The sequence below is a fragment of the Montipora foliosa genome, chromosome 3 (assembly GCF_036669935.1).
Source record: "Montipora foliosa isolate CH-2021 chromosome 3, ASM3666993v2, whole genome shotgun sequence".
In the NCBI taxonomy this organism is placed as follows: domain Eukaryota; kingdom Metazoa; phylum Cnidaria; class Anthozoa; order Scleractinia; family Acroporidae; genus Montipora; species Montipora foliosa.
This window is the reverse complement of record NC_090871.1, coordinates 26,423,170-26,448,467: the sequence shown is the minus strand read 5'-3', so window position 1 is coordinate 26,448,467 and position 25,298 is coordinate 26,423,170. Positions and strand designations below refer to the sequence as shown.

The 25,298-nt window shown below is 40.4% G+C and overlaps 1 protein-coding gene across 2 annotated transcripts in view; it reads right to left on the bottom strand.

Annotated features, from left to right (window-relative positions):
• The window catches only part of LOC137997183 (exodeoxyribonuclease-like), a 44,424-nt gene that overhangs the window by 18,712 nt on the left and 414 nt on the right, over window positions 1–25,298 (bottom strand). The window contains exons 2-4 of one of the 2 annotated variants that reach the window (XM_068843027.1): window positions 22,593–22,768; window positions 11,844–11,898; window positions 8,334–8,423 (exon numbers count right to left, since the gene is read on the bottom strand). In XM_068843027.1, coding sequence (XP_068699128.1) covers window positions 8,334–8,423; window positions 11,844–11,898; window positions 22,593–22,768 — 321 coding nt within the window. The remainder of the gene's footprint in view (window positions 1–8,333; window positions 8,424–11,843; window positions 11,899–22,592; window positions 22,769–25,298) is intronic. The other variant, XM_068843028.1, reaches the window with a different exon arrangement.

Here is a 25,298-nt window from a genome sequence, read left to right as displayed (position 1 = left end):
GACACCCCAAGCACCACAGATAGCCCGACATACACAAAACGTCTGACCTGCCTGGCATAAGACGCAGAAGCTGTGAATCACAGAGGCGCCAAGTGGCTAAAGGTGGTGATCCCTACTGGCTGGACTACACAGCTGAGAAGATAAACTTGCCAGGGCCTCAGCTGGAGTGCGGATATAGAGCAGATAAGCACTGCTAGTCCAACGACCTAACGCTTGAATGAGGTGATCCGGTATACTCTGCCGGGCGGCTACAGTAGCCACACCAATGCAGAAGCTGTGGCTGGAGAAATTACCAGGAACACCAGCCGTAGCGGGGATCTCTCGAAGCCATGAAGTGAGCACCGGGCACGACAACGGTTGGCCAGATTGAAAGCGAAAGAGAGAGCCAGGGCCATCCCCCCAGGCAGCCAGATACGTTGCTAGTGCTTGAATGGCACACAAAGGATAATGGTCATGACCAATATGAATGGCAGTCCCAAGGGGAAAGGGGTCAGTCTTAAGTGGCCCAATCAAGCAATCCAGAAGTTCTTGGGGGGATAGGGGTTGGATGAAGGTGAGCGTGAAGGGCCAAGCACCGGAACTCCCGCCAACGAAAGCGAGAAATAGCATCAGCAATCTGATTCTGGGCTCCTGGAACATGCGCGGCAGAAAAGGAAAATGAGAAACGAGCTGCAGACATAAATAAATCCCGCAGGAGATGCATCAGGGCAGAACCTTAGAGGACCTGGTGTTTATGACGCGCACCACTGCCTTATTGTCCAATCATGCGGACGACGCATGATAAAACATGCGGACGACGCCAAGTAGCTCCCCAGACCCGTGCTGCTATCACCACTGGAAACAGTCCCTTGTAGGCTATGGAAAGAGATACCTGAGGGGTTGCCACCAAAAGACCATGCACCAGAGGAGAAGGCACCAAAGCCCAGGAACCCTGATGCGTCCGAGATCACTTCAACGTCTGGAGATGGTTCCAAGCCAGGGAAGAGCCAGAAGTTTACACCATTCCAGGAGGACAAAAACGTATGCCACCAATCGAGATCCAGGCGAAATTCCTGATTGATGCGAATAGCCTGGTCTCTTTTTCGAAAGCAACATAACAAATCTATCATGCGACGCAAGAACGTCCTACCGGGCCAAACCACCTTGGCTGCATGTTGAAGATGGCCAATTAGAGACTCTAACTGGCACCGGTTGCACCACTTCCTAGCACGCTACTCACTGACTAGCTTGCATGTTGCTGCCAACTTTTCAGCAGGAAGTCTACGACTTGTTGGTTAGAATCCAGTTCAATGCCCAGGACAACCATGACGGAAGAAGGCCCCACACATTTGAGGGGGTTAAGTGGTAACCCAACCTGCTGCAGACCTCCTTAGCCGTTGTGAGATAATGGCTACATAGGGGGGAGTCCCGGGCCCCGCTGTGATGAAGTCATCAAGGTAATGTAGTCTGGCACCTTGCGTGAGTTCTTTAAAATCCATTCAACCATATCTGCTACCAAACAAAAAAGATAAGGCGCTGATTGGAGACCAAAGGGGAGGGCAAGGTCTGCATAGTACTTTCCCCGCCACTTCATGCCTAACAACACCCTATCGGATGGGTGAACTGGAATATTTCGATAAGCGACCTCCACATCACAGCCCCCCGACCAAGCCAAGTTACCATATGAATGATATGATCTACGTGGATGTACTGCATGGTTAAGTCTTTGGCAGAGATCCCATCATTAACGCTGGAACCATGAGGGTAAGACAGATCCACAATTAGGCGCCATTTTCCTGGTTGACCCTTCTTTGGGTTACACCAAAGCTACTGATGTGAAGACCAGGCAGGGGAGGATGATCAAAGGGGCCAGCCAACCTGCCGAAAGATACTTCGTTCACCAAATAAGAATCTACGACTTCCGGATGTAAAAGGCAGAGGGCTTGTTTCTAAGAGTTGATTTGAGCCTGCGAGGGTGAAAATAGCCCACCCGAAATCCCTGGCTTATGCCTTCCAACACAAACGAAACTAGAGGCTGGTTAGGGTGGTGGCGGCGTTCGAAAGCAAACTGATCCACTTGAAGTGGGATGACTTCAGAGACTGGAGGTAATGTGCAGAGCAGAGACGGTGAAGGGAGAACCAGAGATGAAGGGCCCCCCGAAAATGTGAAACGGGCAATAAACAATAATAGTAGACAGAAGGAAATATGCTACATATCCATCAGCTCGTTTATTATAGCTTGATCCTATATTAGCATACATAGCAGAACTTAATGCAACTAGACTAGTACGACAATCTCCACCGAAATGACACATAGCTACAATCGGCGACAAAATTCGTTGAGACAGTTGCCAACAGAGCACACTGGCAACGACACATTCATTGTTTGCAAAGAAAACTTGTCCAGAAAGTACGTTTCCGGAATACCCCTCCCTCCCCCACCCTAATCAATGTTGTACCGCTGTCGACAAGGCTCGTAGAAAACAGAAAAACACAACATTGTCCCGGGGGTGCGGGGGAGGGGGCCATTTGCGCCGCCGAGCTTGAAATCGACTCTAAAGGATAAGAGTGTCTCAACAATTTTGACGCCGATTGTCTGTATGAAAAAACTTTGTATGAAGTGTAATGACGACTTCTGATAAGCGTTTTTTTGCATTAATATATGAAATATACACATTTCAATAGCGTTTATGCGTTGTCATGTCATGTAGGAATCAGAACATATATTAAATCACCTTTTTCTTTATTACGGTGATGTAGCAATCACAGGTATGATTGCAGACATTTCAGTGTCGAACATAGTTTTCACACAGAACATTTCTAACGAGATAAGGGCATGTATACGCTTGCCATAAGGGCATGTATACGCTTGCCATCTATTTGCGAAGGGCGGAAAGTGAATGATATTGTCAGGGGAAGTGATCTCTCACGGGTTTCGATGTACCGCATTCTAAAAAAGGAGAAATTTTAACGCAAGTAATCACTACCGAGAACGTCAATTACAACGGCCAAAATGTGGATGTCGAACGCGCAGCGAAGTTAAGTTCACGCCACAAACGCTTATTATTGAGAGAAAGGACATCGTACTAAATAATGACAATTTCTAGACGATTTGTGCAGTGTTTTGGATTTGACATACCTTGAAATAAAGTGATACTTTCGGAACATTGCGTGACGTTTAGCATTCCCTTTTGAAATTCACCATACATAATTCCATTTCGACTTGTTACAAGGGATATGACCCATAAAAAAGAGGGAAATATAAATAGCAAAGACAGTATATAACTCCTGGGACAAAAAAAGAGCAGCAAACAATGCTGTACTCTGATTTTAGGAACTCCGCGGAGGAGTGGCCACGAGTAACCACGAGTAACCATTATTAACAAGTAGAATAATTACATTATCTTTTTATAATAATCTTGTGGTTACTCGTGGTTACTCGTGGTTACTCGTGGTAAATGAGAAAATATTGTTTCTTTACTCCCAAAAACATTTATTTCCCACCAAAACCAGCTCTGCAAAGCATCTGCGACAAAGTGGAAAGTCTTTTTGCACCGACATAGCAATTTGAGCGTGGAAAGTAAATGTGTTCCCCGGCTGTAACAGCCACCATGTCTGTTTCGCGTTGATCTGCGACACCACTTCGACCAACAAAATCGGCTTCTTCTGATGAATTAGAGTTAGAGGCATAACCCTTTAACAAATCCATACTTTAACGCTACTGACAAATAGCGTATTAAAGAAGGCAAAAGTGAACAGGTCCTTTGCACTTACGTCACAATCTTCGCTTCGCACAGGACAACGCATTTTTCACACTCGAAAACGAGAATAATAAACTATCCGCAATTTTTTAGACCTGTAAAAAGTCTTTCACTCATGTGGTCATATTGACGGACAGACTGGACTATTGGTGCCCGTATAAAGGGTATAAAGGAAGTTTTCTGAAACAGACAATCGGCGACAAAATTCGTTGAGACAGTTGCCAACAGAGCACACTGGCAACGACACATTCATTGTTTGCAAAGAAAACTTGTCCAGAAAGTACGTTTCCGGAATACCCCTCCCTCCCCCACCCTAATCAATGTTGTACCGCTGTCGACAAGGCTCGTAGAAAACAGAAAAACACAACATTGTCCCGGGGGTGCGGGGGAGGGGGCCATTTGCGCCGCCGAGCTTGAAATCGACTCTAAAGGATAAGAGTGTCTCAACAATTTTGACGCCGATTGTCTGTATGAAAAAACTTTGTATGAAGTGTAATGACGACTTCTGATAAGCGTTTTTTTGCATTAATATATGAAATATACACATTTCAATAGCGTTTATGCGTTGTCATGTCATGTAGGAATCAGAACATATATTAAATCACCTTTTTCTTTATTACGGTGATGTAGCAATCACAGGTATGATTGCAGACATTTCAGTGTCGAACATAGTTTTCACACAGAACATTTCTAACGAGATAAGGGCATGTATACGCTTGCCATAAGGGCATGTATACGCTTGCCATCTATTTGCGAAGGGCGGAAAGTGAATGATATTGTCAGGGGAAGTGATCTCTCACGGGTTTCGATGTACCGCATTCTAAAAAAGGAGAAATTTTAACGCAAGTAATCACTACCGAGAACGTCAATTACAACGGCCAAAATGTGGATGTCGAACGCGCAGCGAAGTTAAGTTCACGCCACAAACGCTTATTATTGAGAGAAAGGACATCGTACTAAATAATGACAATTTCTAGACGATTTGTGCAGTGTTTTGGATTTGACATACCTTGAAATAAAGTGATACTTTCGGAACATTGCGTGACGTTTAGCATTCCCTTTTGAAATTCACCATACATAATTCCATTTCGACTTGTTACAAGGGATATGACCCATAAAAAAGAGGGAAATATAAATAGCAAAGACAGTATATAACTCCTGGGACAAAAAAAGAGCAGCAAACAATGCTGTACTCTGATTTTAGGAACTCCGCGGAGGAGTGGCCACGAGTAACCACGAGTAACCATTATTAACAAGTAGAATAATTACATTATCTTTTTATAATAATCTTGTGGTTACTCGTGGTTACTCGTGGTTACTCGTGGTAAATGAGAAAATATTGTTTCTTTACTCCCAAAAACATTTATTTCCCACCAAAACCAGCTCTGCAAAGCATCTGCGACAAAGTGGAAAGTCTTTTTGCACCGACATAGCAATTTGAGCGTGGAAAGTAAATGTGTTCCCCGGCTGTAACAGCCACCATGTCTGTTTCGCGTTGATCTGCGACACCACTTCGACCAACAAAATCGGCTTCTTCTGATGAATTAGAGTTAGAGGCATAACCCTTTAACAAATCCATACTTTAACGCTACTGACAAATAGCGTATTAAAGAAGGCAAAAGTGAACAGGTCCTTTGCACTTACGTCACAATCTTCGCTTCGCACAGGACAACGCATTTTTCACACTCGAAAACGAGAATAATAAACTATCCGCAATTTTTTAGACCTGTAAAAAGTCTTTCACTCATGTGGTCATATTGACGGACAGACTGGACTATTGGTGCCCGTATAAAGGGTATAAAGGAAGTTTTCTGAAACAGACAATCGGCGACAAAATTCGTTGAGACAGTTGCCAACAGAGCACACTGGCAACGACACATTCATTGTTTGCAAAGAAAACTTGTCCAGAAAGTACGTTTCCGGAATACCCCTCCCTCCCCCACCCTAATCAATGTTGTACCGCTGTCGACAAGGCTCGTAGAAAACAGAAAAACACAACATTGTCCCGGGGGTGCGGGGGAGGGGGCCATTTGCGCCGCCGAGCTTGAAATCGACTCTAAAGGATAAGAGTGTCTCAACAATTTTGACGCCGATTGTAGATCCTATAATTATAAGCATACATATAGCTGCACTTAACCCTTTCACCGCTATGAATGCAAATTGACACTTATAGATTTTACTCTGTCTAACGCCAGACGATTTTACTCGTCAACGGGGGAGCCCTCAGCAGTGAAAGGGTTAATTAATGCAAATAGACTAGTATAACAATCTCAACCAAAATGACGAACAAACCAGTGTCACAAAAGGCACATGGGCACAAACGGACAAATCAAAAGTAAACCTACAACATGTGCCACTCTTAATTACGGCGAGACTTCAAAAGGGCACGTCCCTCGGTCAAAGGGGAAATGGCATGGCGCTTGGCATCTGAGTTCACAGTGGAGGGGAAGCCAGGACACAAGCAAGCCCGGACTCACTACATCCATAATTGTCAAAAAAAATGAATGATAACTACAAAACTTTGGGCATTCTGACTAATGATGTAAGCAAGCCAAGTCGTCGCAATTAAGCCTATGTGCATGGCAGTCTGCTTTCAAAGAAACCCTGAAGTTGTCTAGTTTACAAATTAACGAATTAACAAATTAATTAATTAGTGTTAATACTGTTTGGTTTATTGGATTTCCTGCACTTTCAGACCAGTTTGTTGAAGTGGCTATGTTTATGTCATTATTTTCGTGTCAGCAAGATTTGTCATCTTGGTTTAATTCAATCCTTCATACTTTGGTATTGAACAATGAACTTGTGGGATTTTTACCAACAAATTGCAAGGATATTAAGGGAAAAAAATCAACATAAAGAAAATAACATGCATCACAAACATCTGTCCACATTTCCATACAGTTGACAGGGAATAAAATTAAAGGACAGTGCAGAATGTTGCAAGATTTGTATCCTAGCAGAATAAATTGGGCGTCACTAAACACAGGAACGGAATGGAATGGAACAGAATGTACCAGAATAAATCGGAATTTGCTGAAACAAGGCGGAATGACTCTGGAATAAGGCCGAATGACACCGGAATGAGACGGAATGAACAAGAATGGTATGGGAATGTACTGGAACGAAACAGAATGACACCAAAATAAGGCAGAAGAATCCAGAAGAACACCAGAATAAGGCTGATTAGCGTGGACCGGAATGACAAGGTTTGAACAGTATTTTACCAAGGCAACACGTGATTGCTAAGTTGCCATTGGTTCCTTTTGTAATTATCAATTTGACCCATTTGACGGCAGGCATTACTAAACACAGCTGAGTAACAGAATATCCCGACATAAACCGGAATATGCCGGAATGAAATCAAATGAACAAGAATGGTACCAGAATAATTAATTAAAGCTTTTTCAACAAACATCAATAAAATATTTACATAAGAATTGTGTTGAAATGGGAAGAATCTTCAAAAAGTGCCACAGCACCATTCTAGGAGGAAACTCCAACCTACCTATATACCTACTAACAATATATATACAAAAATTCAAAGAGTTAAAAATGTAGAAACCTTCAACTTAAAATCTTCCACAGATGATGCTCCTCTAATATCAAGAGGGAGACTATTCCATTCCCCAACTATTCTCTTCATAAAACTAAATTTAAATAAATTAGTCCTAGAAAGACTGGTTAAAAGGTTCGGAGTATCCATACTTCTCAATGCATATCCCCTGTCAACATCCCTTGAGAACCGAACCCTAGAATCAAGGGTCAGGCGAACATGATTATTAACCACCTTATAAAAAAAAAACAACAACATCCGCCATAAATCTCCTATCCTCTAAAGATAACAAACGAAGTTTACGAAGCCTAACCAAATATTCGTCATCACTTCTTTAATATACTGGAACGAGCCGGAATGACACCGGAATGAGGCCAAATGACACCCAAATAAACCGGGATATAGCGGAATGAACCTGTTTCTGTCAGCTTTTGTTGTGTCACGTGATTCCCTAAGGGAATTGCATGTGTTTTTGCCTTTTGTAACATTTGGAGCACTCAGTGCTTGAAAAGAATTTGACAGGTATATCCATCGCTACCCTGGGCCCAGAGGTTTTTCTTGAGCCGTGAGAAAGCCGCGAATTGGCGAAGACGAGTCGTGAAGCGGCGAGAAGAGAAAATCCTCTGGTTACATGTACCTTGGACTTGATTTTCACTTTCATGCAGACGCAGCTGTCAAATACATCAAATTGATAATTACAAAAGGAACCAATGGATACTTAGCAATCACACGTTACCTCGGTATTACCAATCAAACCTTGTCATTCCAGTCCACCCTAATCAGCTTTATTCTGGTGTCATTAAGCTTATTCCGGTATATTCCGGTACCACTGTTGTTCATTCCGCCTCATTTCAGTGTCATTCGGCTTTATTCCAGAGTCATTCTGGTTTATTCCGGTATATTCCGTTCCAGTCCATTTTGTTCCTGTGTTTAGTAACGCCCGAATAAATTGGACTTGACTACAATTACAAGGTTTATATTCCCCAACAGAACAAGCTACAGAAATACTGAAATATCATGCACAAGAGATCAACATTTACCTTAGGAACATCACTTTCTTGGCATTTTGTCTCTTGTACGCAAAAGATATCAGGAGCTTCGCTTTGTACATATGAGTCAGAACCACTTTTCTGTATAAAAATAAATTCAAATAAAATGTCACACATCCATTCCTGAAGTATAGAATAACACCACTTATTTTATTTATTTTATTTATTTATTTATTTATTTATTTATTTATTTATTTAGTTATTTAATCAATTTGCCAACAAAGACAGGTGACAACACCATAGAACATTATAAAGTCCCCCACAAGGTGTATCACCCAACCCAACTCACACCATGAACACAAAAATGAACTATACCAATCCCTACCTGCTGGGATAAAAAAATAATAATAACATAGAAGATATTAGATGTAAGTATAATCAACAAGAACATCTTGCTACTGTAAATTACTAGTCCTATGACATTTACAGGAGATACGTTTGAAAGAACAAGCGCTACATGTATCATCGAATGCAGCACTTAATCTATCATTATGTGTTGTATTCGATGCTGATGACGCTCGTGCTTTCAAACTTATCTGCTGTAAATAGAAGATATTAAAAGTAAATATAATCAACAAGAACATCTACCTACTGTAAATTACTAATCCTATGACATTTACAGCAGATACGCATTTACAGCAGGTACGTGTCGAATACAACACAATCTGTTACGTGTTGTATTCGATGCTGATGACGCTTGTGCTTTCAAACTTATCTGCTGTAAATGTTGATTATATATACATTTAATATGAGTGAAGTACAATGTTTTAAACTTCTTAAAAACATTAACATTAGATTCAGATTTTAGATCAGAAGGTAAGGCATTTCATAAATTTGATATTCTTACAAAAAACGTATCTCTAAAAAGAGATGTCTTAGCATAAACATTATTAAGGAAAATCCCAGAGGCACCACGGCACAAGCTCCCTGTGCAAAAGGAAACGTAATTACCAATGCAAATATTTATATACCCTAGTTTGCATTTAAAAACAAAGAATAGGTCTAGAAATTCATTGACCAGCCAATAATTAATAGGTAATATTAAGTTAAGGCTAGTAAGTCTGTCTTTGAAAGAACTTATGGTTCTTGCAAATAAAGCGTGAAGCACTTCTTGGATTATTTCAACCTCCATCATCGGCATTCATGTTTCAGGAGCCCATACTTGAGAACAACGACAAAGGTGATAACGTACCAAGAAAATATACAGCAACTTAGTGCTGTTCAGCTATTCAAGAAAGGCAATGCTTCAGATAAGCCTGGACAGCTACTTTACAATCAGAGTAAAATAATATTAATTGATTGAGATCATAAATAATTATTGTCTGACTGCATTTAAATTTCAACTAATTCTCTGTCTTCTCATTTTTTTCATTCTCTGAGCCCTAAGGCTAATTCTAGGTAGTACAGTATAATTATCAGCCATTAGTATACTTTGAAAATATTAGGAAGGAACCTAGCTCTGATCCCAGAGAAAACAAGCAAGTCATGCAAAATTAATTATAAGTTAGAGTTCTTTTCTTCAAGCAGTGAGTCAATAAAGATCTTGTAATATGACATCAAAGTATGTTTAACTCCTTCACCCCGGAACCGGCCTAAACCGGCCATACTTAGTATTTTACTCTGTCTAACACCAGACGATTTTACTCGTCAATGAGGAGCCCCCAGCAGCCAATGGGTTAAAGACACACTTGTGGTTCAGAAATTTAAGGTGGAGTTGCATTATATTTTCTGTTCCTTGTTCATGCAGCTTACCTCACCAAAGCATGGGGAAATAAGCGGTTTCAATTACTTTTGAAGTAGATGCCTGGACTAATCAAATCTAAGTGGCTGTCACTCTTGCCTTTTACAAGGGTATGAGTGAAAATCAAGGCTGAATAGCGGGTGGTGAGAGGACAATTTCTGACAAACAGATGACAGTACATTTGTAAACCAGCCAGTGACCACCCTTACAAAAATTTGTGGCCTGACTGACCGAGATTTTGGCCCGATTCGGGCCCTATTCGGGCCCGATTTGGGTCATAAAGCTGTTTCTAAGGCAAGAACTGAGCGAGACAATGCGAGACAACCATTTTGTCGCCCTGGTGCGACTGATTCAGACATTAGCCTGGTTTGATTATCCCCAATAGTGTGGCGTGAGTGAGCGAGAAAAAGTGAAAACCCAGTTTATTCATTTACGCTGCTGTAACGAGAAAGTTGTCAGGCTGTATTATCCGTGAAACTCAGATTGCCCATTTGTTATTCGATAAGAAAAGATTAGTAGAAATAGATCTGGGAGTACCTAACTGTCACCTCTCAAAAATGAAAATCAGAAACTTAACTCTGCCTGTCGTTCTACTGTAATACATTATTTCCTGTATTTCTGTACGTGTAGTCCGTCCCCGTAGGTAAAAGGTAAGCAAACCATTTTTTACCGCACTGAATTTGGAGCTAAAATACGTATATGGCTTGATATTTTTTCCAAGTGATACAAGTCATTTAGTGTGATACCCACCCGTATCCGGAGAGGTAAGTTCAAACAGCTTAGCACGTTCAGGAGAAGCAATCTAGCTACCTCAAGACAGAATTATCCTGCTTGCCCAAAACGGAGGATAATAATTAAAAATATAGATTTAGCCAAGCCTAAAAGCGGAGCTCCCTGGTTATTTATTCTACTGCCTGTAGGGTTTATGAAAATAAAAGGTTTCGAATTGTCCGTGTTTTGATGTTTGTTTGTTTGTTGAAGCAGGTTGAAGTTTTGGCAGCTATTCAGCTGATGTGGACCTGCTATACCCACCCAACCATATCATATACACACAGAGGACAGCCACAACACCGGGAACTTCATCCCCTACTCTTCTCGAATAGTGTGTGGGTTCTTTAACGTCCCACAGGGAACTAAAGAACATGGAAGTTATTTGTGAGACCGGACCTCCAGCTTATCGTCCTTATCCGAGAAGACTTGAAAGTCTAACCATTTGCGGATGTAATTACAAAGGTAGCACTTTCTCCTCAGTTATTTAAAGCCCATGAGTGTTGGTCTGGCCGGAGTCGAACTCACGACCTCCCGCATGGAAGCCCGGTGCTCAACCAACTGAGCCACCAGTGCACGGTTGCTGCTTTAATAATCAAATTATTTCCTTTGCTTTCTTCTATAGAAATATTCATTGCCTAACTAGTGAATTCCACGGTAAATTTTACGCTAAAAACCGATATCGCATGAATCACGAAGCAATGAGTGCGACATCAGTTTTTCCAGTGAAATGTACTTTGCAATTCACCAGTTTGGCAATAATTTTTTCTTGAACCGCATGAGTTTTAAAAGAAACCAAAAAACATACTTTCTTTAACCCTGTGACATCCAAACCGGCCTAAACCCGCCAGACTTAGTATTTTACTCTGTCTAACGCCAGACGATTTTACTCATCAATGGGGAGTCAATGGGTTAACAGACCTTGAAATTTCACAAAAACATAGCTACCTAGCCTGCAGAATCACCCATTAACCTCTTTCACTTATACTTACCAACCATGCACGAATCCCATTTACATTCCAGCTGGAGATTTTGAAATTCCACTTTCTGAAACAGGACCAGTGCAATAATAATGATTCTTTTTGGTGCCACAAGGTAGAACAACACAAAAAACCTAAATGTGTTGAAATCACACAATGTCCAATGCAACAGATTGGGGACAGCTACTTATATAACCAGTTGTCTAGTATGACATTCGCTATTTTGAGGGAGAGACGGTGTTCCTGGTTTGGACAGATCGTCTTCAAAATTACACCACATTGTTTCCCCAGCATGTAAAATGGCTCAAACATTGTTTAGGTACCTTACTAGCATTACCGGTAAGGAAAAGAGGAGAGATGACAATACACAATGCCCAAAACTTCATGATGCAGTAAAAATAATATTATTAATATAAGATCTAGCTGTACCGTGGGATGCCACTATTGATAGGCAGTACAGGGAGAAGGTTGACCATTATAAAGATCTAGCCATAGAACTCTCCAGGTTATGGCAGAAGCAGGTAACAATTATCCCAATCATAGTCTGTTCACTTGGATGGGTAAAGAGCAACCTTAATAAGGCTCTAAAAGACCTAGCCATCGAGATTGAGTGTCGCAGCAACAGCCTGCAAAAGACAGCTGTTCTGGCCGGATGACACGAAAACACTGACCCTGGCATGTGGACCCCCTTATGGACTGGGTCCATCGACTACCCGTGCAAATTCCCTCTACTGACCACCCAAAAACAGCACAGAAATAAAATTTATTGCCCCAAAATAATTATGTAAAGTAAAAAAATAACAACCGAAGATTTGACTTTCTGCGGGTTTTCTGGATAGCTTACAAGCTACTCCATGAAGAAAGTTCAAATACCCTGAATGTGGCCTTTATCCAACTTGAAGACACCAGCAGGTCCACTTTGCCCGTGATATCTGGCATCATGAAAGGAAAACAAGGCGATTTTACGGAAACTAACGTGTTCTACCATAGTGGAGCTCAAGTCAGTCTAATCCAAAGTGCACGCGCCATGCAGCTAGGACTACAGCGCAAGACGTTCAAGATTGTGATAAAGTTGGCGGAGTTGAAGAAGAGCTCGACAAGAAAGTGTACAAGGTGACATTGTATGCTGACAGCATGATTTCCAAAGTTAATTCAAACAATTCAAGACATGGGAATTTCCGAGATATCCGAAGACTCCCCCAAATTAAACATAGATCACATATCAAGTGTCCTGGAAATACCCACAGAGAAGCTTTACCATAAATAAGGTCCAATCGATCTTCTGATTGCAATTAATGATCCTCGGTTCCACGTTCGAGAAACAAAGATCAAAGATGGTCTCATTGCCAGAAGAAGCCCTCTGGGGTGGGTCATCTTCCGGTCAGATTCAGAGGATGCTCAGCCTGAAACCAAACAAGTCCTTCACATCTGTCTAGCCGAGCCTGCCGACCTCACCAAATTTTGGAAAACTGAGATTCAATCTAACTCCTCCCCCGAAAATTGGTCACACTGCCTTACTTTATTAAACGTTGCCGACAACTTGACCAAGGGTATTTCAACAGCTCTGCTACAGCTGCATGGTTTATGAAATGTAATAATTATTTTATTACGTTTATGTATACATCTGCACGGATGAGAGAAACCAATGACAGTTTTAGAGATCAATCTACAGTATGGGCAGATTTCCTGGTGTTGTGGGAGCTGTTGATGGCACTCTCACACGAATAAGCAGGGTCGTAACGAGGTATATTTTTTCGTAAATGATCCCATATTTTTACCCAAAATTTTGATCCCTGATCCCAAAAATGATGAGAATTTTGATCCCTGAACCCGCAAAAATGCGATCCCTGATCTCTGATTCCACGAAAAATACTGCTGATCCCGATCCCACACGTTGTGAATCCAAATCCCAGGGCTGTGATCTCTGATCCCGGCCCTTTTCAGGCCTTTGATCCCTGATCCCATATACCACGTTATGACCCTGAATAAGGGCACGAATGGAGGAACCACAGGCATATGTGTGCAGAAAAAAATTCCATGCTCTTCAGTTGCAAGTAATTTAATTGGGATTATGACAAAACACTGTCTTCTTACAAAGCTACTAGGAAAATATATATTTTTTTAAACTTACCGGTAACTTATTACATACATGTAAATTCACTACAAAGTGATTGTTATGCATAAGTCATGGAGTTCATGGTCATACCGGAGTGCCAGCCAAGGTTTCAGAAATTTGAGGTAAAGGCAACTTGATAAAATATTCAATTAGTCAGTATTAGTGTAACTGTCCTAGCCGGCCCAGGGACAACCTTTGTCTGTATAAACAGGACCTAGAACTATATGGCAAAGTATTTTTCATTTTCATTTTATTTCAAGTTTGTTTGTGATGATAATATGGTGCTTCTTGATACATTCCGTGGCTGGCCAGGGTCAGTGCATGATTCAGGAGTTCTACGAAACTCATCACTGTTCAGAACAAGTCAACAAAAGTTTGGAGAAGACACACACCTTCTTGATGATGGAGGCTCTTTTAACGTGAGTAACCAACTGGAAGTGTGCATGTTTCTCACTTTAAATCTGTACCTGACAAGGCTTGGCAGATGTAAGTACTTTTTATTTCATTACCCTTTTTCTGGCTTTCTCGTTAGAAAGGGATTTGTTTACAATATTCTTAAATTTTGCAATTGCAACTTCAGATTACCACATTATTGTTTTCAATAAAATCCTGAAAATCCAAGCCTTGTTGACTGATTGCTCCATTGACCAATTGGTCCAATAACTAAGTCCTATTGCCATTTTGTTCAGGTCAGAGAGAGAGAGGTGAAGCCTGGGGCTGGCCAGTGCTCATAACCCTGTAGGGGAATGATCCAAACAAAATGGCACAGGGAAAGAAAACACAAAGGAACACAATTATTTAAAGCGTAGTTATTATCGCTCTTTTTTGAAGCACTCCGGTTCACAGTAAAGGAAGTGGCAATGTGTGATTAATTAACATACCTTGCACCCGAGCCTGACTGAGCCTTTGGGTGCATTTTTATGGGAAATTCCGAAAACGGATTCTTGAATCCAAAAACAGATTTTAGGTTTTTTTGGTTAAATCCAAAAACAGATCATGAATCCAAAGTATCCTAACTCAAGAAGGATACTTTGGATCAAATCTAAATCCGGATTTTTGAGATTCACCACTTCAGCGTTTTTTGGGGAAAGGATTTGAAAAAAGAGTATTTTTGACAAGCTGTTTTCCATGCAAAAATGATACACAACAGCTACTGTACATGTACGATTGAAGACACGAATAGGTTGAAAATAGTTAGTTACCTGCAAATTTCACACCAGAAATTACACTAAAAGTGTCTTGACAGCAATAATATTGTTAGCACCTTTCCTACAGCTAAATAATAAACTGCAAAAATACCCTCTGTAATCAATTTGTACCTTAGCACGCATGTTTTACGTCATTTCTTTTTATTGATCACTATGGCATAATTTTTTCTGGTGGCATTTTCATCGAAGAATTTCTTCAAAACAACCCAGTTAACAGCGGTTTTTTTGTTTGTTTGTTTGTTTTTTGAAATTGCACACAACTCTGGGTTTCTTTGTTTGCCAATCCCTTGAGCCAAGATCACAAATCTGTTTTTGGATTTTCTCAAAAAAACACACCCTTAGTCTGTTAAATTTCTGAAGCGCAATGGGTTGAGATTTTGCTGACACGAGTGGTCTTTCCAGACAACTGGTACATGTAAGTAAAATCTTCAGTTGTTAGTTATTTTATTTTTAATTACTTATTTTTATTTCTATGATGTTTTGGGGTGGTCTGTAGAGGGGACAGCCCTACGTTTTTAATTTTAGTGAGCCGTATTGTACAATTTTGAGCTATAAACTGCCCCACATCGAAACATATTACACACAATGTAAGAATGAAACTACCTATAAACCTTCCGTAAACTGTATAATAAATTATTGTCCTTGTTTGGTCTGGCCCTTATTTTATCATCACTTTCCAATGCATTTTCTCGTTACTATAGCTTAGGTAACTGCTTTTTCTTTACCGATGTAATGCACCTGTGTACACCATTAACCTGCACCAGGTGAAGAAGCGTACAATACAGTCAGTATAAAATTCAGACTACAGATTACAGATTGCAGAAGTTTCCTGGAAAACCACGATCGGGGATCAAGGATCGGGGATCGGGGATTGGGGATCGGGGATAGGGGATAGGGGATCAAGAATCGAGGATCAAGGATCAGCGATCGATCGCAAGTTAAACTAAAGCTTTTTTTTTATTTAAATAAAACGAGAACAATAGCATTGTCCCATAACTGCCCCTGAGGGGTAACTACTCGGGCTACCGGACACAAAATCTGAAAAAGTTCCTCTTAAACATCACAAAACCCTTTTTCCAATTTTCGAAAACAGAAAAGGTAACCTTATATTCCATATTCATGATGAAGATGAAAGTCGTTGACTGTGTGATTATCAGTTTTGTTTCCTAAATCTCTAGGGTATTACATGTATGAATCTTAAACAAATCAATTAGAGAATAACAGATACCAGAAATTCCTAAGTGACCTACATATAGGGCGCTGATGTAAATTTCGAAATAGTTGCGATAGTGTGAGATTTTTGCAGTGATTGAGAGCACCAGAGTTAAGACTGTATCAAGTACACAATGTATGATTGTGGTCAAACAAACCTAAAATATTGAAACTTGTGACTTGTGGAGAACACTGCTTATTGGGAGGCGAGCATTCTTCACATTCAAAGGGCATCGATTGTCAAGTGTACTCTTCAATCAAATGCAGAATTCTAAGAAAGCGTGAAGTAGTGCGATACAGTACATCTCTTCACACAATCAGTCGAGTGTTTTTCCCACATCAATGCAGCGAATTCACTCCAGGCAACTGAACCCGAACCAAACAACCTGTTTCCTGCGCTTGTTTCCTAGACATACTGAACAAAAAAGTCAGAAGCCACAGAGTGTTTATAACCTCTCTTCAAAAAAATAAAAATACGATGAACGTGGGGAACTAACCACAAATAGCAAGAAGTATGATTTTTTGTTCTTGTTTCATTTTGATCCAAGAAAAAGTGGTCTCAACTGGCTGTTTACGAGATTGAAATTTCGCTGAGTCTGTAGGGGTTGGCTGCTACTGTAGTGTTTAGCTTAAGAGACATTTGGTGATTACTATATGATGTACAGAAGTGGAGAAGCATGGCGTGTTTGTGAATTAGTGTGTTGTACTTAAGTTTGACAAATCTGTTTATATTTCGGCCATCACTACAGCTACTGAACCACAGCTAACACACATTATCAAGCCATGTACTCACGTAGTGTATACAAGCAGTGCTGACTGATGCAAACAAGAACTCGCGATGCCTTCCTGGCATTTTGCTGAATAACATACAAATGTAAGCCTTCCCGTCAAAAAACAAAAAGAGGATTTAACACGAAACTCATGGAAAGCTGAACAGTACAAATTTCTGTTATTTTTCTTTTAGTTTTTTTTTTTTAGTTTTCCTATTATTATCATTATTATGATTATTTTTATTTTTATTTTTTGTCTCCTGTAACACTAAACTGTAACTTGGGGTTGGAGCAAACAGGCAGCACACGTCTTTTCTACCTCCGTAATTTTCCTACAATTTTATATCATTATTTGATAATTTCGGCTTTCATTTTATATCATTCAGTTTCACTTTGTCTCCCAAACCTTTGATGGCCACTATTTATTCGTGATCTGTTCTTCTCTCAGTTTCGACAACCTTATCTAAAACCCGACTCGACCGGCTGCTGTGGCAAAATTTGTCCAAGCTCGGAATTTTGAAATCAAGATCGACACGACATGGATGCAAGGCTGGACGGAGGAAAGCTAAATTGCCAACTATTAGCTACATGACATCAAGAATTGGAGGGATTTTGCGGCATACATCTACTAGCAGGTGGGAGGTGCGGTGGCCTTGTGGTTAGTGCACTCGACTCGGGATCAAGTGGTCCGGGTTCGGGTCCTGGCTGGGGACATTGTGTTGTGTTCTTGGGCAAGACAATTTACTCTCACGGTGCCTCTCTCCACCTAGGTGTATAAATGGGTACCGGCGAATCTAATGCTAGGGGTAGCCCTGCAATGGACTGCCATCCCATCTAGGGGGGAGTAGAAATACGCCTAATCCCTTCATGCTACAGATACCAGAGATAAGCACCGGCCTGATGGGCCTTCTAGGCTTGTAGCAAACTTTACCATAACTCTTCACATGACTTATTAAATATTCAAGTTTGCACCTCTGCAAGTTGCAATTATGATAGTAACAACAGCATTCCTGTCTGTCGCAGTGGCGTGCATTCAGTGGGACGTGTGCGTTCTTCTGTGACACCTGCTAAGCAACACTCAGTTATTGAAAGCTAACCATTTTAAAATGGATGCTTAGTCTTAATAACTGTTTATCAGTGCTATTTGAAATGAGTGCTTAGACTTAAATGCAATATTTGCATGGCTCGCAGATTGTCCAGCCCCTTCCCCTTCGGCGTGTCAAACTACCCCCTCCAAAAAAGTCCCTCTCCTTCGGAAATGTCAATGTGCGATCTATACGGAATACGACGGAAGTTTTTATAGATCAGGTGATCAGCAACAAGCTTGAGTGCGTGTTGGCTATTCCTTCTGCTGCTACTGGAAGGATATTGATCTAGAGGCTTTTAAGGAGGATATTACCTACTCAGACTTGTATGAACTTCCTGCTTGCAAACCTGCTTCCAGCTATGATCACACTCTGTGTTCCATTTTTGATAAACATGCGCCTGTTCAGAGCAAGGTGCTTGTCGCATCTGAAGGATGCCACGATGAAACACTATGCTCATTTGGTCGAAGATTGCGCAGGAGACTCTAAAAAATCATTTCAAGTGGTTAACTGTGTTTGTAAATAGCATTCTCATAAGCTACTACCGTACCGCCTTATGATTCTCCACAGCAAACGGCGGACGGTTTTCAGAGAAAAAATTGACAGTATAGATGCTCCACCTCCAGACTACATAGTGCCTGAACCTACTGCTAATCTAGAGCAGTTCTCACTTGTCTCCATCGAGGAAGTGCATGACATTATTCGTTCATCATCTAATGCTCGCTGTCTCTTGGACCCTATACTCACTTGGCTAGTCAAGGAGTGCGTGGATGAGCTCATGCCAATTATCACCAACATGATTAACTCCTGTCTGGAAATTGGGCCTGTTCCCGATAACTAGAAGGTTGCATTGATTGCTCCTCTTCTAAAGAAAATTGGTCTAGAACTGGTGAATCAAATCCAACTTGTTTATCTTATTTATCATGTATGCCTCGCGTCTCTCCCAAGTTGTGAAAAAACATTTACCAAGTATGCATGGGTATGCTGATGATACGCAACCGTATCCATCTTCTCATGCTGGATCAGATACATCTCAGGAGGAAGCTACTCAAGTGATGGAGGAGTATATTTGTGACATGCATAGTTAAATGTCTTTGCATAAGCTCATGTTGTACGATGGCAAGACTGAAGTATTGATTATTGGGTCTCACCAACAGCTAGCTAAGGTCAACATTGACAACATCCAAGTTGGTGCGTGTTTTTTTTGACGCGTCTAAAATTGCGTATCGTATACGCGTTTGTGCCTTTGTTATTCATAACCATAATTTTGCTTTTCCTGCATTGTTTGCGGAAACAAAAGAATAAATTGCGTGACTGCTGACATGTCGAAAATTTGCATACAGTATGTGGCTGTGATTACTGTCAAATTCGATCTGCAAATGCCGCCAATGAAAGCGTCCACAGGGCATTATTTCGAAGTTTAATACCCTTAACATGCAACAAAGGTCTCGAGAGACCAGCGAAATTAAATCAGCAAATTATGACCCGAAAAACCGAAGACATGATTTTTTCAGTGTTTGCCGTGACGCGGTATTTACAGTCATTTCACGATGACTTTTTGCCGACGCATGCAAAGTCCAATAATTCCTTGTAAAAAAATCAAAATAATTCGATTGGCATATCAAAGAAAGTTTTTAAAAAAATCTTTTCTTTGTACTGAGAGCATTTCACCGTTTGAATCAGCGAATTATGTCCCGAATCACATCATGGTCTCTCGCAGGCGCGTGCCCAAAATTAACCCAATAATTTTCCTTGCAGAAAAATCCTATAAATGTGATCAGCGCATCATTGAGCCTTTGAAGAAAAAATTTGTGTCTGAAGTGAAAGCATTGTACCCGTTGAAATCAGAAAATCGTACCCAACAGGACTGGAGATGTGGATATTACATGAATTAAAATCATTATGTCACGTGCCGGCAAAAGTGTGTGATTTCACTGTTGGGCTGAAAATCCACGCCAAAAAATCATTCTTTACTGATAAATTTACAACAAAACAACTCAAGCTGCAAAATGCTCAGCCTTAAATGATGAATTTCTGTACAAAACTGCTAATGATGAGCCCTTTGCTAAAGAGTTGTGTTGTTAAGTTTAACGAGTGACAGACGCAATGGCCCTTGGACCCGAAAGTTGTTTGTATTTTTTCACCTTTCGGTGAGCGTCACGCTTTACTTAAGTATTCACATCCAAAACGACAGAAGGAGTTAAATACTCAACGTTAAATGATGAATGGCTGTACAAAACTGCTAATGACGAGCCCTTTGCTTACGAGTAGTGTTTTTCAGTTTACGACTTAACGGAAGCACCGGCGCGGCGCGAAGTTTGTTTTGATATCGCTCTCAACGCTTTCATGTAAATTTCGATGTTAAAAAGGTTCTTGTGTGCAGTTTGTCGCTAGGTTTATATTTCTCCAAAAGGAAACTTGATGATTTTTTCTTTGGCTTTGAAACACAAATATCCAGCCAGAGGGACTTTGCGCCATTAGAATAAGCATATGGTGAGATTTTTTTGCGCACCGACCAGAGAACACGGAAATTATTTTCACATTCACCACACCGTAAACGAGTGAAACTGAACAAAGACAAGGCGACAAAAGAAAGACAAAGGGAGAGCTCATAAATACTAATGAGCCTTTTTGCGTATGTGTGGACGCGCATCCGCGTTTTTTTTGACGCGTTTACACGTTTTGCGTATGCGCGTTTTTTGCGTATATTTTGGTTCGCTTATCTCCAAGCTGCACTGTACTCTCTATGCAGTGATGCTCTATAGGACTTCTTGTGATTCCGGTTACTATATTTAATACCTATTGCCACTGTGCTTTTGCGCTCGCTGGTCCTAGAGTCTGGAAATCCCTCCCTTTCTCTATTCGAAATAATGCCTCTATCGAAAGTTTTAAAACAAATCTGAAAACATATTTTTTTAATGAAGCCTTCATTTAATCAATTACAAATCGAACCTTTACCCAATTAATTACTTATAATACAATCTGGTCATTTTATCTCTCTTCAATCTCCTCAATTTAAACTTTTTAGCACGATTTTAAGGCATTCATTTATTTATTTATTTCCTTATTTATTTACATCATTAATTTTTTTACATTTATTTTACTTAGATTATTGCAGTTATAAAGATTTTATAATGGTATTTTAATTTAATTAGTTTTTATAAAGGAATTGTAAACCACTTTAGAATACGCATGTACATGAGCCCTACATAAATTATTAAATTAAATTATTATTATCATCATCATCAGTATTGATCCCTGATCCCTTATCCTCGATCCTCGTTTTCCAGGAAACCGACTGCAGATTGCAGATTGGGTTTAAAAATGCAGACTAGGTACAAAATGCAGACTGCAGACTGGGTTTAGAATGCAGACTGAGGTCTAAATTGTCGCATTGTTTAAAAATCATTCACAAAATATATGTGCCACTTAAAAAATATGTTCTGTTTCATTTTCTTAGCATGATAATTACATCGGATATAACTTTTTTTCCTTTCCTCCTATTTTCCACAGCAGCCTCTCCCATTTCAAACTTATATATGTATTCATCCATACTAAATACGTTTTCCAAAATCGGTCCGGCAGATGTTATGAGGACACACGGGCACTCAATAGAAAGTTTTCACAGTGATGCCATCACATTCTAAAATCAAATTCACAAGGTGTTTTGATGAAACACACAGACCGGAGAATTGGAGAGGTGGTTTATGAATTTGTCTCCTACAACATTCCAAATTTTTTTCATTGAACGGTTTCAATTTTTTTTTCTTTTTTTTTTTTTTTTGCGTGACAATGAAAGCCATCTGTAGCTGAAATCACCGCCATGCCGAACAACGCCAAAGCTTAGTAACACGTGCAAGCAAAGTAATGTGTCTTTATTTGTATCATATGACAATCGACAATCGGCAAAAGGTTTAATTCTAATTCCCTTTAAGGTGAGCCGTGAAGCACATCACCAAACGTTCATGCCTCAGATTAAACAAATACAAATTCTGAATGCAAGCATAAGTTTTAGAAGGAAATAGGCCTAGCAGGAAATTTTTCATGGCAGAGAAAACGAGACCAACATTGCGTGACCCTATGGTCACTTGAAAATATATTGCATATCAAACGATGTGACAGTTTAGGCCTTAGTCTGCATTTTAAACCCAGTTTGCAGTCTGCATTTTGTACCTAGTCTGCAAATTAAACCTAATCTGCAATCTGTAGTCTGCATTTTACATGTATACTGACCGCTTACAATATTATTGTTGTAGAAAGACAATCTGTAATCTGTAGTTGTTGAAACCAGGTTTAACTATAATGGTAATTTGGTCTCTGAAGTCATGCAAATTAACCGTTCCTTTCAAACCAAGAAGTTTTCTACTCACCTATCTGTAGCTGAACATGAGAAATCAGTGTCCTCTCCACCATCACTACTGTTATTTGATTCTTCATCAAGCTCTTCATCATCAGCTGAGCTTTCTGTTTTAGCTTTCTTGGACTTAGGTTCATCCTCACTGGCTTGATGTCCTTTTGCAGGTCGTTTCCCCTTTCCCTTTGTCTCCTTGAAAAACAAAATATCCTCAGGTGCCTTCAGACCATCACTACCATAATACCCTGGCCTCCTATCCTGCATGAGCCTAATACAGATTGCACAGGTGCCCTGGTTTATCTATATACAAGACCAGAAATACATACATATACACCCAAACCAAGTCACAATCCAGAGAAGAGGTAGTCTCCTTTGCAACTGCTAAGGCTGAAGTTATGCAGTCTGAGCATTGCTTGACTTCGGCACGAGCGGCTGCAAAGGAGACCAGAGAGCAGGAAAAAGACCTGAAGAACATGAAAGTGGTGACAAGAGTCTGTCAATAAAATAAATGGTTGAAACTGCAAACAACTGCTTACATTGAGAACAGCAAAAGGAACAGGGTAACTATTTCTTTGCATCAAGCTATACATGTATTTTGCTTTTGAACACCATGATCTTAAATTTTGGAGGATAAATTTGTTTTTGACGACCTTGTAAATGTAAAGAAAACAAAACCATTACATGCAACCTTGAATAACTAATAAGGATGTTTCACTTTACCGAAAGGGGAAATAATGGACTCGAGCCAAATACAGATTCTGTCAGCTACTTGTAAAAAACACAGTACTTAAATTTGCTAGACATCAGGCTGTTGTCCAATGTTCCTATTCTCCCCTTTCACCAAAAACCAACATTTGCTTAGATTTATGGCCTTACCACTTTGCAAAGCACTTGTACTCAGCAAGGCAAGCCCGAGACATCAAAAATTGAAAGTGATGGTAAACACTATCATCATTAGCCGTTTTCACAAGTTAGAGACAAAAATCTCGTCTGAGACAGAAAATTAGACCGACAGGTTCCTCGTCTCGTGTGAATTTAAGACGAGAAAACGTCTCCAAATTCACATTTAGATGAGTAATGGGACGGTCTGTCACTCACAATATAGTGAAAGACCTGGAGTAGGGATGTTATGAAAAATGGCAGATTTTCAGGGGAGTCATACAGAGGTGCCAACCTCTAGAGATCAGAGATCTTAAGGCTGGAGATATTTCAATCTAGTCTCCCCAACCTCCCCTCCCCTCCCCTCCCCTCCCCTCGCCTCATGATCAATCCACCCTCTCCCCCACTCCCACTCCCATCCCCCAAGCCATTCCCCAGCACCTCCTTCAGTATACAAGAATAATCTAGCACCATTGTGAATCTTGAACGGGAAATTTGCAGGAAAACAGGGCACTTATGTCAAGAATTTTTATTGGTTAAACAGAGAGCCAATTCTTGTCTTTCATGTCACGCAAGTATCACACAAAGTAAAAATAAAATCGCTTACCATTTAATACATTAAGTCAAAAAATTAAGATATTGTAGAAGGCTAATAAATAAACAGCATACATGTCTAAGTTTTGGGCTGTGCAATATTCCAAACTCTACATATTTGGCAAAGGGTACCACTCAAAATTATAGTAATTTGTGCTGCAATATCCCTTCCTTATTGAAACCTTTGATTTTCTCTTTGTCTTTGAATGAGGCAAACAAGGTTCCCTAGGTAGCATTTGAAGGTTTTGTTTGCCTTGTCTTTTTCTGCAAATCTTAGCACATCGTCATGCTCAAGATTTGAAGGCGTTTTTCTGTTTTTGCCTTAATTTGCTTGTTCTTCTGACTTCTGCATCATGTATTGGTTTGTGGCCATGAGGTAGTTTGAGGCTGTCTGTTTGTGCAGGTTGAAGTTTTGGCAGCTATTCAGCTGATGTGGACCTGCTATACCCACCGACCCATATACTCAGAGAGGGCAGCCACAACAAGTTGGGAACTTCATCCCCCATCATTCTCAAATAGTGGGTGGGTTCTTTAACGTCCCACAGGGAACTAATGAACATGGAAGATATTTGTGAGACCGGGCCTACAGTTTATAGTCCTTAGGGATACAAAAAGGGGGTTCCTGAAAATGTTTAATGCAGAGAGCAGGGGTCCTCCAAAATATTTAGATAGTAGATAATTTCTCACCAGTCCACCCCCCCCCCCCCCCCCACTCCCAACAAGTTTTTGTAAATGCTCCCTAAGATAACTTGTCACTGGGACTGGGATTTTGTCCAAACTTGGACTGGGAAATGGCTTCATGCATGACCCTATGTTTAGTTCTATCAACGTGTGTTTGAAACTCAGAGATGAAGAAATGCATTAAGAAAAGATGAAAACAAATTGGAAAAACTCAAATTTTTTTTAAAACTTGGGGATGCATTTTGAGCTTACAATTGGCTAAAATGGAAAATACCATAATACTCTTTGTTTGTCCACCCAAATTTTGAACAAGCACTGGGACCATACGAAGTCCCTTTGGACCATACGAAGTCCCAAGAGAAACAGGAAACAACGCTCATTCAAAATTTGGAGGGGCAAACAAAGAGTGTTATGGTATTTTCCGCTTCGGCCGAGGGAGCAAAGTCTTAAAAGGTTCACAGAGTCGTCGGGAGACCGGGTAATCCGGGAGAGTTGGCACGTATGGTAATATTGTTTTCATGTTCCTCAGGCACTCCCTAATCCTAGCCCTCTTGGGCGCCATCTTGTT